Source organism: Pleurodeles waltl, chromosome 12, assembly GCF_031143425.1.
Source record: "Pleurodeles waltl isolate 20211129_DDA chromosome 12, aPleWal1.hap1.20221129, whole genome shotgun sequence".
NCBI lineage: Eukaryota > Metazoa > Chordata > Amphibia > Caudata > Salamandridae > Pleurodeles > Pleurodeles waltl.
The window spans coordinates 180,909,198-180,922,783 of record NC_090451.1 but is presented as its reverse complement, the minus strand read 5'-3'; the positions used below and the strand labels follow the sequence as shown (position 1 = coordinate 180,922,783).

General features: G+C 40.3%; 1 protein-coding gene across 1 annotated transcript; it reads right to left on the bottom strand.

Annotated features, from left to right (window-relative positions):
- Positions 1 to 2,212: 2,212 nt before the first annotated feature.
- LOC138268191 (chymotrypsinogen 2-like) lies at positions 2,213 to 11,888 on the bottom strand. Its single transcript, XM_069217613.1, has 7 exons — positions 11,808 to 11,888; positions 9,623 to 9,726; positions 9,024 to 9,103; positions 7,563 to 7,641; positions 6,828 to 7,008; positions 4,020 to 4,153; positions 2,213 to 2,433 (listed from the first exon to the last, which is right to left on the bottom strand). The coding sequence occupies exons 1-7, from the start codon at positions 11,857 to 11,859 to the stop codon at positions 2,272 to 2,274; spliced, it is 792 nt and encodes a 263-aa protein (XP_069073714.1). The 5' UTR covers positions 11,860 to 11,888; the 3' UTR covers positions 2,213 to 2,271.
- Positions 11,889 to 13,586: the final 1,698 nt, after the last annotated feature.

Genomic DNA, 13,586 nt, shown 5'->3' with positions numbered 1-13,586 from the left:
AGATCGGGCACATTCAGGACTACGCGGGTCAAGAAATTCCACCTCTGCTTAATTCCACAGAGTTTTTTTTCAACTCCACAGAATTCCATTAGTCAGACTCCGTGAACTCCGCCAAGGCCTACAATGGAGTCTCTGGCTATCAGACTTTGTAAAACAATAGATCCCTGGGTGATCATAACTGGAGAGACCACTTATTTGGTCTCCCTTTATGCAGACAATGCCTTAATATATCTTTGTCATCAGACCTACTGTGTGCCCATACTACTGCAGGTTATGCAGGAATTCAGGGAAATCTCCTAGCTGTGGGTTAAGCCCTCCAAGTATCTACTCTGTCCTATCAGCTCCTTGATCAGATCTCCCCTTGATTATCTTCCTTCAACAGGACATCTGATATTTGGGAATTCACCTAGTGCCCACAGAGGAGGCCTTTCTGGAGCTTAATACTGGGAGAGTAGTACAAATTTTGCAAGCCTTCATACGTTTCTGGAGAGACATTTCTCTCTCCCTCATGGGGAAACTAGCCATTGCCCAGATGCTTATATGTCCTTCAGGGTACATTATTTGTGATCCCATGCCGAACCTTCAAAATGATTAATAGCCTTCCTTGCATGGAACTTTATTATATGGTGTTCACTTACAATATGCTGTCTCATGGCTAGACACAGAGAACTCCTGGGGTAAAAAAAAACCTTCTGAAGGGCTGTCATGCATATTGAACTCTTCCAGCACTATTGATGTGTGGCTCTCAGGTCCCCCTGACACACCTTATCTGATATTCAAGTGTATGGAATTTGGGAAGGAGTCTTTAGAAGGGTGCTGGGATGGGCCCCATATGCTCTAGGCCTGCCCCTCTGGCTACTGCAACTTTTCCGTAAGATAGCGGGATCCATGTTGGTCCAATGGTGGAAGGATGGAGGCTGCCATACACCAGGAGGGGCACTTCATCATGTATCCCAAGGCGGTAGAATCCTTTGCCCTAGGACCAGGTAAATTCTTGCAATATCAAAAACTCTCAGCCATGGTGAGAGATTTATGGCCCACATTTCCTGAAGCCCCACTCAACTCTGCCTCTCTTACTATGTTATTGGAGGTGGCTGGTAGTCAACGCTTGGTATTACATCTATATAGGGCATTACGAGAGAACCTCCCAAAGAAGCCCCTCTTGATTCAGTCTAAGTGGGAGGGATTACTACTGGATCCTATGACAGATAGGTACTAGGTATGTGCCTTGTTGGAGTCCGGAAGGCTAGCTCCAATGCTAGGTTTAAATTCATACAACATAACTTCATTCATCAAACTTACCTCTCTCCAAAGACTCTACACATGATTTACCCTGCATGTTCTGACACATGCCCCCAGTGCCGAAGCCTCACAGCAGACTTTATACACATGATCTGGTACTGTGGGGCCCAGTCCTTATACTGGTGACTGATACTTGAGAATCTTAATAGAGCCTCTGGGTGGAGGATACCACTGGAAATTCGTCAAGTGATACTAGGCCTAATACGCTCCCATCTGGTAGAAAACTTAGCAGGAAGTTTGTCTTGCTGGGCCTCACACTAGCAAAAAGCTGCTTAACTATAAAATGGATGAGTTTTGTCCTCTCCCCGACTTGTATGCCAACTGATATCACTGAACGGACCACGGTGGAGGAGGTTCGCATGAAGCTGATCCACAATGATGATAAATTGGAGGACGATCTCCAGGCATCCAGCTGACCTTCAAGAACCATCCACCTACCTAATACTGTATATGTCTAAAGAGTTAGATATATTTATAACACCCTTATTACCTATCTGTCTTGATTTCTGTTGAATTAAACATCTTGTACATGTGCTGGGTGGGGGGATTAAAGGTGTTGAAATTATCTTATTGATGGAATATTTGATCCACCACAAAATGTCTTCTGTTTCCGCATATGGTATTGTTATTGTTTGCCTCATCACAAAAATCAATCAAGATCATTTGAAAAAAAAAAAGTTTAGAAATCATATAATTTAAAAGGACGAGTATTCTTTTTCTGCAGCAACTCTCCTTATATGTTTTTGTTTTCAAGCTATTCATGGGTCACACATATTCTGCAGGTATCTCTTGCTCCACCACTTTCCCATGGCTCAATGTTTTGGTCTTACGCTATTACATGCCGGTTTGCTCCCTTCCTAATCATTCACCACTGATCAGTTCACACAAAGAAGGCTACAACGAGAGTCAGTAGGTTAAAGGACATTTATTGACAGTTTTGATTGAGAACATTTTCTGTGCCAGAATTGTTTAGTTGGCAGCAATGATCTGGTCAGCCCAGGCGCGCAGCTCGGTCACACGAGCGTACACTGCTGGGATACTGGTGGAGCATGTGCTGCTGCCCCAGGAGACGATACCAACAAGGTTGTAAGCACCGTTCCTCTTGCAAACAAGTGGGCCACCGGAGTCACCCTGTAAGCAGAAAAGAAAGGAATACTTAAAGCAGCATGTTCATTTTAACATAATTTACAGTCATTGTGTTCTCCCGCTCTGCTAATATTCCTCAGCCTAACTCCTTTGCTAATCCAGAGCTGCTGGCTAGTGTGTTGGTAGTTTGCGATCTCAAGCCAATTGTTGCAGCATATCCCATGCATTACAATATGATGCAGCTTTCTGTAGAACATTTCACTTCTGGTTTTTCTGCATTGATGAAGAGATGAGAGTGCTAAAAAACTAGCTCCTTGACATTGTTCTTGATCCCATCACCATGTATGACTGTCTAACCTTAGTGCCAACATCAAGCGATCTTTTCAATGTTGAAGAGACAAACAGACTGTTGCATGAAAGAGCTACAAAAGTGCTTGTGGTGAAAAGTACTGAGCCAGTACCAAGAAAAACTATTTGTTTTTGCAGAGTGTATACTCCAAGAGTCGACACACCACCTCATAAGATTATCTTTGTTAATTGAGCCATCTTGCATTTACAGTTATTGAGAGACTGTATAATAGCATTATATCAATCAAAGATTTTTCCCCTCGTCTGATGGAAAAAGTCAACATATTTCTATCACAAAAGTTAATACATTTTGTCATTATTAGTATATTAAGTTGATTAGATCAATCCTCAAGGTTACTATAATTTCAACACTTCCCTATTCGAAGCACCATTTTAGAACTAGATATGGCATTTTCAACCCATCAATTTGTGTAACAGTCAAGTGTTACATATCCGTTCTGAAACAATAGACTTAGGGCCTCATTAAGAGGCTGGTGGCCTTCAGACCGCCAGCCTCGAGGTGACGGTCTGACCGCTGCACTCCAGGTGGTCTGTCTGCCACATTACAATCCTGGTGGCCTCACTGCCTCAAGACCACTGTCCCCACCAGGAACGTGGTTCCTGGAGCTTAGATGGCGGAATCGCTTGAGGTCAGCCACAGCAGCACTGAACTCAGCATCTCTGTTCTGATTACATCTCAGCTTTCCGCCAGCCTTTCCATGGCGGTCAGCCTGCCATGGAATGGCTGGCGGAAAGCCAGTGCCTAGGGCCCACCTACACAGCACCCTCGGAATGCACACTGTCTGCTTTGCAGACAGTGTGCATTCTGAGGGTGCTGGTGCACTAGAATATTGGCCTAGGCTCGAGACCAATACTATAGCACTGTTCCCACCGGTCAGCCCGCAGGGACCATTGCAATACGACGGAGGGGATGCAGCTGGAATGAAGGCTGTGGCCCTGCCATGGCATTGGGGGGTCTCGTGGTGGGACCGCCAATGTCATAATCAGGGCCTAAGTTCCACCTCCAATCCTTTGTGGTCCATTTTCCATACATCCCAGAACTTTAGACTATGGGGCTTGACTTTTCTAGAGAATATCCAGATCAAGTAACTTTAGCTGTTTCATATCTTCTAGTGTTCAATGCATTCTAAAACACAGTTTTCTTAGAAGGATTCTAAGGTAAACATTTGCACTTTAGAAATTTACAAAACGCTTTCATTCTTAATCCATTCCTATTCTGAGATGTAATCGCCCTAGTCCCTTTTCCAATTATCAACACATACCATGCAGGATGTGGCACCGGCTCCTCCAGCGCAGATCATGAGATCAGAGATGTTGCTCCCCCAGTGTTTCTTACAATCAGAATTGGTCAACAGAGGCAGAGCAGTCTGCTGCAGTTTGTTGGGGGTGTTGAGTGCTGATTGAAATAAATCAAAAACATCAAATGAATACATTTCAAATAAAAGTGGCTATTAAACATTAAGTACCCTTTTGTGTTGTACTATTGTGAACATCCCTTAAAAAGCAAAAAACGAAAACCATTCAGAAGAAATTTAGTTTTCACCAAGGAGGACTTTTGCTAGGTTGGTTTCATTCAACTGATCAAAGCCATTTCTGAATTAAAAATTGACAAAAAGGATATGATGAAAAATGTTGTCAGACAAAGTTTCGCCATGTGGGTTTCCTGCTGATAATGCAAGCATACACAGGAATAATTTCACCAATACCACAGAGATATCAGAATCAATATCACACACCCTTTGACTTCCGAAAAAACAAAACACTTAAGGGCAGATGTACTAAACTCTAGTTGCACAATGTTGGCCACAATTTGCCACCAGTATTTTTGCAGCCATTGTGGAATTTTGTAAACTGACTTATGTACTAATAGGTCAGTTACATAGATTTCGAATTCTAATGGATCACAATCCGACTTACCTCATTAATAGTCTTGAAATAGGTAGTAAATTGTGATTCACTAAGATTTGATGCAATCATAGCGATGGTTGTCTGTTTGTGACAGCAGACTACCATGTCTTTGATTGCATTTAAATAAGTTATTTTTTTTAAATCGCAGCATGATTTCCAGCATTTATAAAAATATTATTTTAAGATGTTTAAGAGTTGACAGTGGTTACCCAAACATACTTTTAATTTACCATTCCCTTTGCAAATGGATTACCATACCAAATTAGGAGTCGGAAATGTTTGATTTTTTTAGACTAGATTTTGTTTGCAAAACATTAATATATTGCAGTATGATTTGGATTATGGAAGAAGTACCCTAACCGTGTGGCAATAAATTACTAAACACATTAAACGATTCAGTAACCCATCAGCCTCTAAATGGCATTAAACATCTGGCCTTAATTGATAGCATATAAACATGACTGGATGACTTTCACAAAATGTATATCGACAATGATTTGTCAATGTTGAAATAACATGGAGTGAACACTAACCTTAAAATGAGCATAAAAGATTAAATAGATTTAAAACCTTAACAATCACATACCAAGCAGTTAGAAGAACAAGAGAATATGTGCCACAACTGAAACCCCATTCCACCTTTAACCGATACCCTACTCTTTATTTAAACTTGATAGAATTAATGGACTTTATTTATGTTGTATGCTGAATGTTGGTGCAAAAAGGTTCACAAAACTGCCTGCTGCCAAGATCAAAGAGACTTCTGAAATCACTTATTGGACCATTCTGGGCTGCTGTCTGAAGATAGTGCAGGCCCTGGTTCTTGGCAGGCTTCTAAACACAGAGTCCTGGTCCTCTGGCCAGGACACAGCTCCGCCCCTATTTCCAGAGGTATTCTTATTAAACGTCCTACGGGTTGGTTTCTAGGGAGTATCTCATACTACTTCACTTATTTCACTTTCTCTATGCATTGACTCTTGCTGTACAGATTGAGCTCTGCATATGAGATTCAAAAGCAAGGTAATAAGATAGATCATACACACGCAAGAATCTATGAAGGAATAAAATACATAACTCACATTCCTGTTGTCTTAACTCCTGATTTCTGGTGGATAGGATGTAGGAGAACAATGAGTGAAATTTATGAACATAAGTATTCATGGCAATCAGATATATGAATGCAATGAATAAGTGATATTATGAACATCCATGTGTTATTGATGAAATTCATGAACTAGATTATGAAGGTAACATGTAAGCAGAATTCTAGGTTGTGCATTATGGACTTAATTATGAGAATTAAAAGGGGGATTTCTTGGCAAATAATGAGCTGGGTTTTGATTAATTACTGACTGTTCAAAAGGATATTGTCGCCGTCCTTAAAACTGGAAGGGTGGGAAATAGGAGATGGGGCAATGTTGCTACTAAAATAGTCAAACTATACTTTTTTCACTAATGAGTATCCTTTTCAATATGTTTTTTAGGCAGACATCAAACAACCCAAGAGAACATTTTCCATTCCCACTAAAAACAAATATAACACAACACTGATCCAGTTTTTACTGTGAGGATAGTGGCACCATTGTGTAAAGCTGAATAGCATTGTCTGTCAATGTTCTGTCATCTCTTTTGAGCCTTAATGATCCTAAATTTTTAACTTAATGTAGCTCCATGCTCATTACATCTTTGCCCTTTCTTTGGAATGAACTGAAAAATAATAATGCCATATAAGACCACAATTGTGTTGCATCACAATTGTGGAGTAGGATGTGAAGATACCTAACAAGTGGAAATTGTGTAACCAGAAACCTAATTTGAAGGTCATTCAGTAAACATGCATATACAACTAAAATTAAAGCACAATTTGAGGTTACAGCTTGGAGTGTGTTCTATAACTTGATTTTAAGGAGATGAAAAGGATATTACTAAGGTTCCAATTTGAGGGAAATCATGGGCGTGCTTACTCATGGGGCATGTATGTTTTGTTTTACCAGCTATTGCACCTGAGAGACTTTAAAGGGAAGGGTAAACTCTTTGTTGGGCAAACAACTTAAATTGAACCAACTGATCTTTTTTCAATATTGGTCTCTACAGAATTAAATTTTACTTCCAGTCGAAATTTTCTTTAATCTACAAAATTGTAAATAAAACAAGACTCTTACCGTTGTATCGGGTCTTGCCCCATCCGCTAGTGACACAAGTCTCCCCACCTTGATAGTTGTCCCCAGCATTTGCCAAGCAGACAGGCTGAATAGTTGCAGTGAAGGAAACTGGTGTGGCAAGCTTGATCAGAGAAATATCATTGTTGATGGTGGAGGGGTTCCATTGTGGATGGGTGAAGACCTGAATAGAAAATAGCATGATGATTCAAAAGAAAGCACTTCAAAGTATGCCATGATAACTTCATAATTAAAGTGTCTGGTGCACGGAAAAAAAGCAAATTGTGTTGCTCTTCTTCTCAAATGATGCATATGTGAGTCTCTGAATAAGTGCCATATTAAGAGGTATAAGACCATAATAAAATCAGATATTCAAATTACAACTGCATCATATCTGCAGCTGGGTTAAATTGACTCATGTGAGATTAAACATAGCAGGATTGAGTAATGAATTAAAAATGAGACTTTTAAAATGCATTTTTAATCTTGTTTCTGTGCGGTCCGCGACAGGGGCAAGAAATATAGCAACATACATTATTTAGAAAGTAACAGAGAATGGTTGAGGTAATATTAGATTCATAGATTCAAAAAATTGATGTAAATAAATGTTGATGAAACTTAACATCATCACACTGACAGGTATGCTCAGCCTAAGTCCCATCTCTGATCTCTGGTCCCTCTTCCCACCAAAAGCAAAACAATATTTGAAATTGCTCTGGCCATGAGCAAGCTTCTCACCTGCCCAACAGCTATGGACTTAATGGCTTCGGCATTTGAGCCCCTGTCGTGTTCTCCAAGGACCACCTTATGATATTTTCTAATCAGGAAGCAAGAAACAACTAATGTAAAACACCCATCCTTGGCAAGTGCAGTGTCATAAACTTTTACTGTACAGATAACACCCTTCTTCGGGTTGAAACCATAAGGAGGACAAGGAAACATTAAAGTACAAGATTGCTTGAGTGAGATGGAAAAATATAGGCACACTTTGAGAAATGAGGCTTGTGAAACCGACATTACAAAGATATCACCGAATAATACTAGATAGTGAGAAACAAGGAAGCAAAGAGGCAAATATTGCCAGTGCAATGGTATGGGTATATTGGTAGAGAATCTTTGGGCAACAATTGTCATGAATGGTAGCCTCAGGGATTGTCTGGTGGTGGCACAGAACTTCGTGGATTGTGTGACCAGATTTTGAAAACCAAAAACTGGGAAGTACAAACATGAAAGCAGGAGCATTATTTTTCAACAACCGAGGATCAGAAAATGATTTAATTGGCTGTATTTACCAACATAGAAAACACAGATAATGAGAAACTAAGGCCCATATTTATACTCTTTTTGCCCGCATTTGCGTCATTTTTTGACGCAAAAGCGGCACAAATGTACAAAATACTAGTATATTTTCTAAGTTTGCGCCGCTTTAACATAAAAAAATTATGCAAATGCGGTGCAAAAAAAGTATAAATATGCCCCCAAGTGTAATTAAATGCTACTTTTACACACCGTAGTGTCTGTGTTAATTAAATTTCATTATGATAAGGGTAGCTAACTAATTCTGCAGTGGAACACATGAAAACGCCTCTCCTTTTGTGTTCAGTTGATTGCCTCAGAAATATGGGACATGTGCTGAATTTACTGAAATATAAAAGACTAAGGGCTGCCCCAAAAATTGGGAGAAAATATAGCATGGATGGGGTACCCGCCTGAAAGTAGTCATGAAGGATATGAAGATGGGACAATATGTTTGCACCCTAGAATGAGCCATGTAGGTGGGACACTATTGCTGGGAAATGGCAGATCTGGGATGGAGAAAAGAGGGGGGATGGGCAGGTATGCTTATTGACGCAACACTGGATTTTTGAAGCAGTGAAGATTTTTGTTCATTGTTACAGTCTTCAATAAAAAGATGTTTAAAACAACAATTACTTAAATTTGATCGACCATACCAAGGTGGCAGGAAAAACTTGTGAATGAGGCAGGATAAATAGCAGAAAGTGGTAGTACAGCAGAGTCAAGCATCTTTCTTGTTCTTACTGAGTCAGTGTTACACATGAGTATAGTTTCCAAGACGTTTCTAAAACTACAATGACATTTTATGGAACAAGAGTAATCTTGTCAACGTATGAAACTTCTAGAATTCTGGCTCTGTTCTAATAAGACAAATTTAAGTTGGTGAAGGCAATTGCTACTCACGTCACAGAGCAGTGGGCGGCAGTAACGACCCACTGTTCGCTGATGAGGGAACCGCCACAGAAGTGAAATCCACTGGATTGCTACAACAGAAAAACACAACACTTTTTATCAGCACAGAAACTCACTCTTTGACATCACAAGAACACCACTATTATCCCAAAAAGCCAATTAAAGTTCCATTTTAAATAATCATTCAGATACTGGTGAAACAATGGTACAACCCTTTAATCTTCCAAGGGCAGGGAGCTCCCCGTTGTTATTTATGCTCTCATGGCTTAATCAGTGAAGTCACTTCTGCATCCAACCAGACCAAGACACTGAACAGAGTCTGAAGGCATCAGATGACCATTTACAGTGAAAGCAGCTTGCAACAAAATTGAAAACTGCCACCGTTTTTTACCAATAGTGGTCAGCAAGCTGAGATCTCAGAAGTAAACACAAGGATACATGCTACACTTTAGAAAAACTTAAAAAAAGATCAACAACAATTAGTCTATTCAATGAAGAAGCTGCCATATTTCAAACATTTATGACATGCTAAAAGTAATGAGACTATGCCAATGTTCCGTTGATTTCACCCCTAGCAATTGACCTCTTACCTGGAGTGACACCTGCCAGGGCCAGGATCCTGGCCTCGCCTCTTCACCGTTCACAATTCTGGCAAAGCCACTGATGACGGGATCAATGGCAGGGACACCGCAACCTAGGAAGGAAGTGAAAGGAAGATTCAAATGAGGAAAGAAAGAACAAGTATTCAGGTTCAGAGAGTACAAGGCATGTGTTTTTGTATGTCAGGGTTGGATCCACCTTCCTGGGAAGGAAAGGCCTACTAACTGCATCATTAAAGCTGTGCTGTATTCAAGATTGGTCCACAAGGGTCGGAGCCATGACTCATATTTAAGAATAGGCAAAACATAGATTTAGGTATAATGGGCCATGACTGTATTTATTGCCATGTTTATTACGCTTGTTTATGGCTGAAAATAACTCTTTTTAATGCATGCCAGAAATTAAAAAGTGTTTCCTGACAACTGTAAATTATATTACTACTGTATAGAGAAATCTGCAAGGTTGTAAATTCCACACAAGGGGTCGGAAGGTGAGTTCGAGTTGCAATTAGGTTTACAGGTTTGGAGACGGCCACACGCGTATGTTTGTGAACATAGTCAAACTCCAATCTGACCCTTTCCCACCCAGAAAATGTTTGGAATGTTGCTTCAGCAAATCCCCTTCTTGGATGGAAGAGAAATGGATCACTACTACATTTGCCAGGGGTGTAGGGTAGGTGTTTGTTCTGAGAGAAAAAAAAAAAGATGTTTTTTGCAGCATGGAAAGGTTCATCTGGCACAGGTTTAGCGAGGTGCAGCTTTCTCTTGAGTGACAGGTGATATCACACGACGTTCTCAGAAGTAGGCCTGGGAATTTGCGCCTGGCTCAGCGTTCTAGATGTTCCCCTGTGAGTGTTTGTGAATAGAAGATAAAAAATAAGTAGGTTATGGCAGAAATGTAATATTTGCCCGTAGTGTGTGTTTCCTCTATGAATTGGGCTAATCAAGTCTAGGTAGGAATGATTTACGAAGATAGTGGTTATTCTAAATGCATGGGATGGCTGTCGATCGTCATTTACGATAAAGTGTCATTCTTTTGCTCTGTGACAAAATGTAATACCGTGTTCGGAATGATATCAATGGCTGGTGTGTTGAACTCTGATTTTATGATCACATAAAATGCGTATTTGTTAGCAGCTTGTTACGTGTGAATGTATTGCTAGCAAAGGTGGATGTTTTTCATAATAAGTGTAATTGTCATAAAGTGAGTACTTTCAAGCTTGTCAACCTTTCATCACAATTGCAATGTAACCATCACATTTTCTTTAAATAGAACGCTATGGGTACTTCCTAACAGGCATGAGTGTAAAGTGTATTTTATGTTTTAGTGCCCATCGCTGGACAACATCATTCTTGTTTTGCACAAAAAACAGGTACTATTTTTTTTTATTACTGAAGACTTCGTTTAAACACAAAATACCTTCTTAAAAAATGAAAAAAGGTAATTAATGGAAATAATTTTTTTTTTACAAAGAATTGGACTAGCAGCCCTGATACCGAAGGACACTTTTTAGGTGAATGTGCACTCACACAATGTTGTCACTCGCTGTGCAAGCAGACCAATGGCAGAAATAGACTGATCCATTCCCCCATGGTTTATGTCATGATGAGGGGAAGGAAAATGGGAATGACAGCAGAACAGACCAATGGATGAAGAGGGTTGAGCCAAAGGGGTGTATGTATCTATGTGTATATTTATAATATGTTTTATTACAAAAGACTATCAAGACTCCTAATACTATCTCTAGGCAAGACCTAACAAAGGAGATTGCTTACAGTCCTTTGCAGAATGCATTTTATGGACATTGGCATCTATGCTAGCCCTTTGCCAATAATGTGTGACATCAGTATCTATAATAAGCGTGTGCCTTTATGATGGAACATTGGTGTCTATGACAGCCCTCTGCACTTAATATAGAACATTGCTATCTATAACAGCCCTGGGCCCTCGATATGGGCTTCATACCTTTGCAATAAACTACTGGTATGCCATCAACATAGGCCCAGTTTATTTTGTAGGTTCAGTGAATGTCACTAGTCCTTTGTTGCAACCGATGAAGGACCATTCGTTTGCTCTTCAGAAACTTTGAATTGTAGTTCTTCTGTCCTTCATGAATTCTCTATTTGCCAAAGTCTGCTCCCCTGCTGGGAACTGATGTCAAAGTAATAAACTTACCAAGAGCGGTGCTGACGAGAGCGAGGGAGGACAGGAGCCACAGGAAAGCCATGGTTCTAAGTCAAGGGGTCTCTTGATGAGAAAAAGATCCAGGCTCTGCCTCTTTTATACAAGCAGAGCTAGTATGAGGCCTTGGAATCTAAAACGCTGATTGGACCCAGGATCCCATACCATGGAAAAGCAAATAAAACACGGGTAAAAATAGTTTGAATGCAGCAGCTGTTGACCTATGCCCATTGCTCCAAGTTCTCCATCTTTTTGTTTGCTCAGTTTTGGCTGCCTCGGTGGCCGTGGTCTGAAAGGCCAGAGAAGCCTTATCTCAAAGACTGGGAAAATGCACCTGCTACTTTCTAGGCAAAAGTGATACAATGGCTACCTTGGCAGAAAGTGTCAATGCACATAAGCAACGATTGACTGTTGAGGGTTTAGGGACAGAAACTAATTTTTAATGAGTTATTAAACAGCCTGTTTATTTCTTTTGCTCTTCTAGTTAAAATGCTCCCACCAAGTACTCACATCTAAATATATGTCACTAATGTAGAATCACTCAAATGTGAATATATTTCCCTAGTGTAGCATTACCAACACGGAAAAAAATAATAGGAACTCAATTTTAAATTAAAATTGTACATAACGTAGTTAATAATAAAATAGTACGAGACTCCGTAGAATGTATAGCAGCTAACGTCTGCCGAGTTCTGCACGGAGGAATTGCATCGCAGAACACGGCATAAATTGACTAATTCAATGTTGAGTATGGAAAAAGTTCATACTGCTCTCTATGAATATCTATGTGGGAAGCAGCTGGCTTCCTGTAGGACAATACTCTTGGTGGGAGCCACTATTGAATCAGGCATGAATCCATGGCCTACTAGCTGCCACGCTTTAAGGGCATCCTATATGCTGCAGCAAGTCTTATTGAGGGCCTGATAAAATATTATCACACTACCACATCCTGTTGGAACTCCATTGGCTCCTTTGTACCATCTTCCAAACCAGCTGCATCATTTAAAAAGCTATGATAACCAGCACTCCTGCTTATATTGCAGGCAATCTCACCATCTGTAGTGGGTGTCTGCACATCCACGGACAGGACCCCATCAGAATGAAGAGTAAGAAGTGCAAAAAGAAATAAAAATAGGACAGGAGGCATTTTCCATCTACACCCATAGGATCTCAAACAGCATCCCTGTATCCATCTGGACTGCCTTATTGCTGCTTCAATTTAGGAACACTGTAGCACAGTGCATTAACAATCCTTAACCCAGCTCCTCTTACCTGTTGACTTTATAATTGTTTTTGGCCATGTACAATGCTCCAGTGCCTTTTGGATAGGTTTGTGCTATAAAAATAACATATACAGAACACATACATATATTCATGGAAACATCATGACACATCTGTGGAAACACCCAGGTCCTGCAGCCATGAGGGCCACCATCCAGAAGACATGACAAAGTCTCCTTTGCCTTAATATGCCATGTGTGTTAATTTATGTGCAGTAACAGTATCACACTGTCACTTTGGAAGAGTTTCTGTGAGAGTTTCATCACGTAAAATTTAGATGTAGGACAGCCTGCTTTGGTGAAAGTAGAATGACAGATGCATGACAGTGAGAGAGAAGGATTTTAGTACTTGAGAGAGTTGATTAGAAGAACCTTATAACAGGAGGGAGATGGGCCTGAAGTTAGCTGAGCCAAGCTGATAATCTATTCCACCCAACAGATAGCAGATCCCAATGCAAATGATGTTTGTTTTAGTTGAGAGCAGACAACTTCG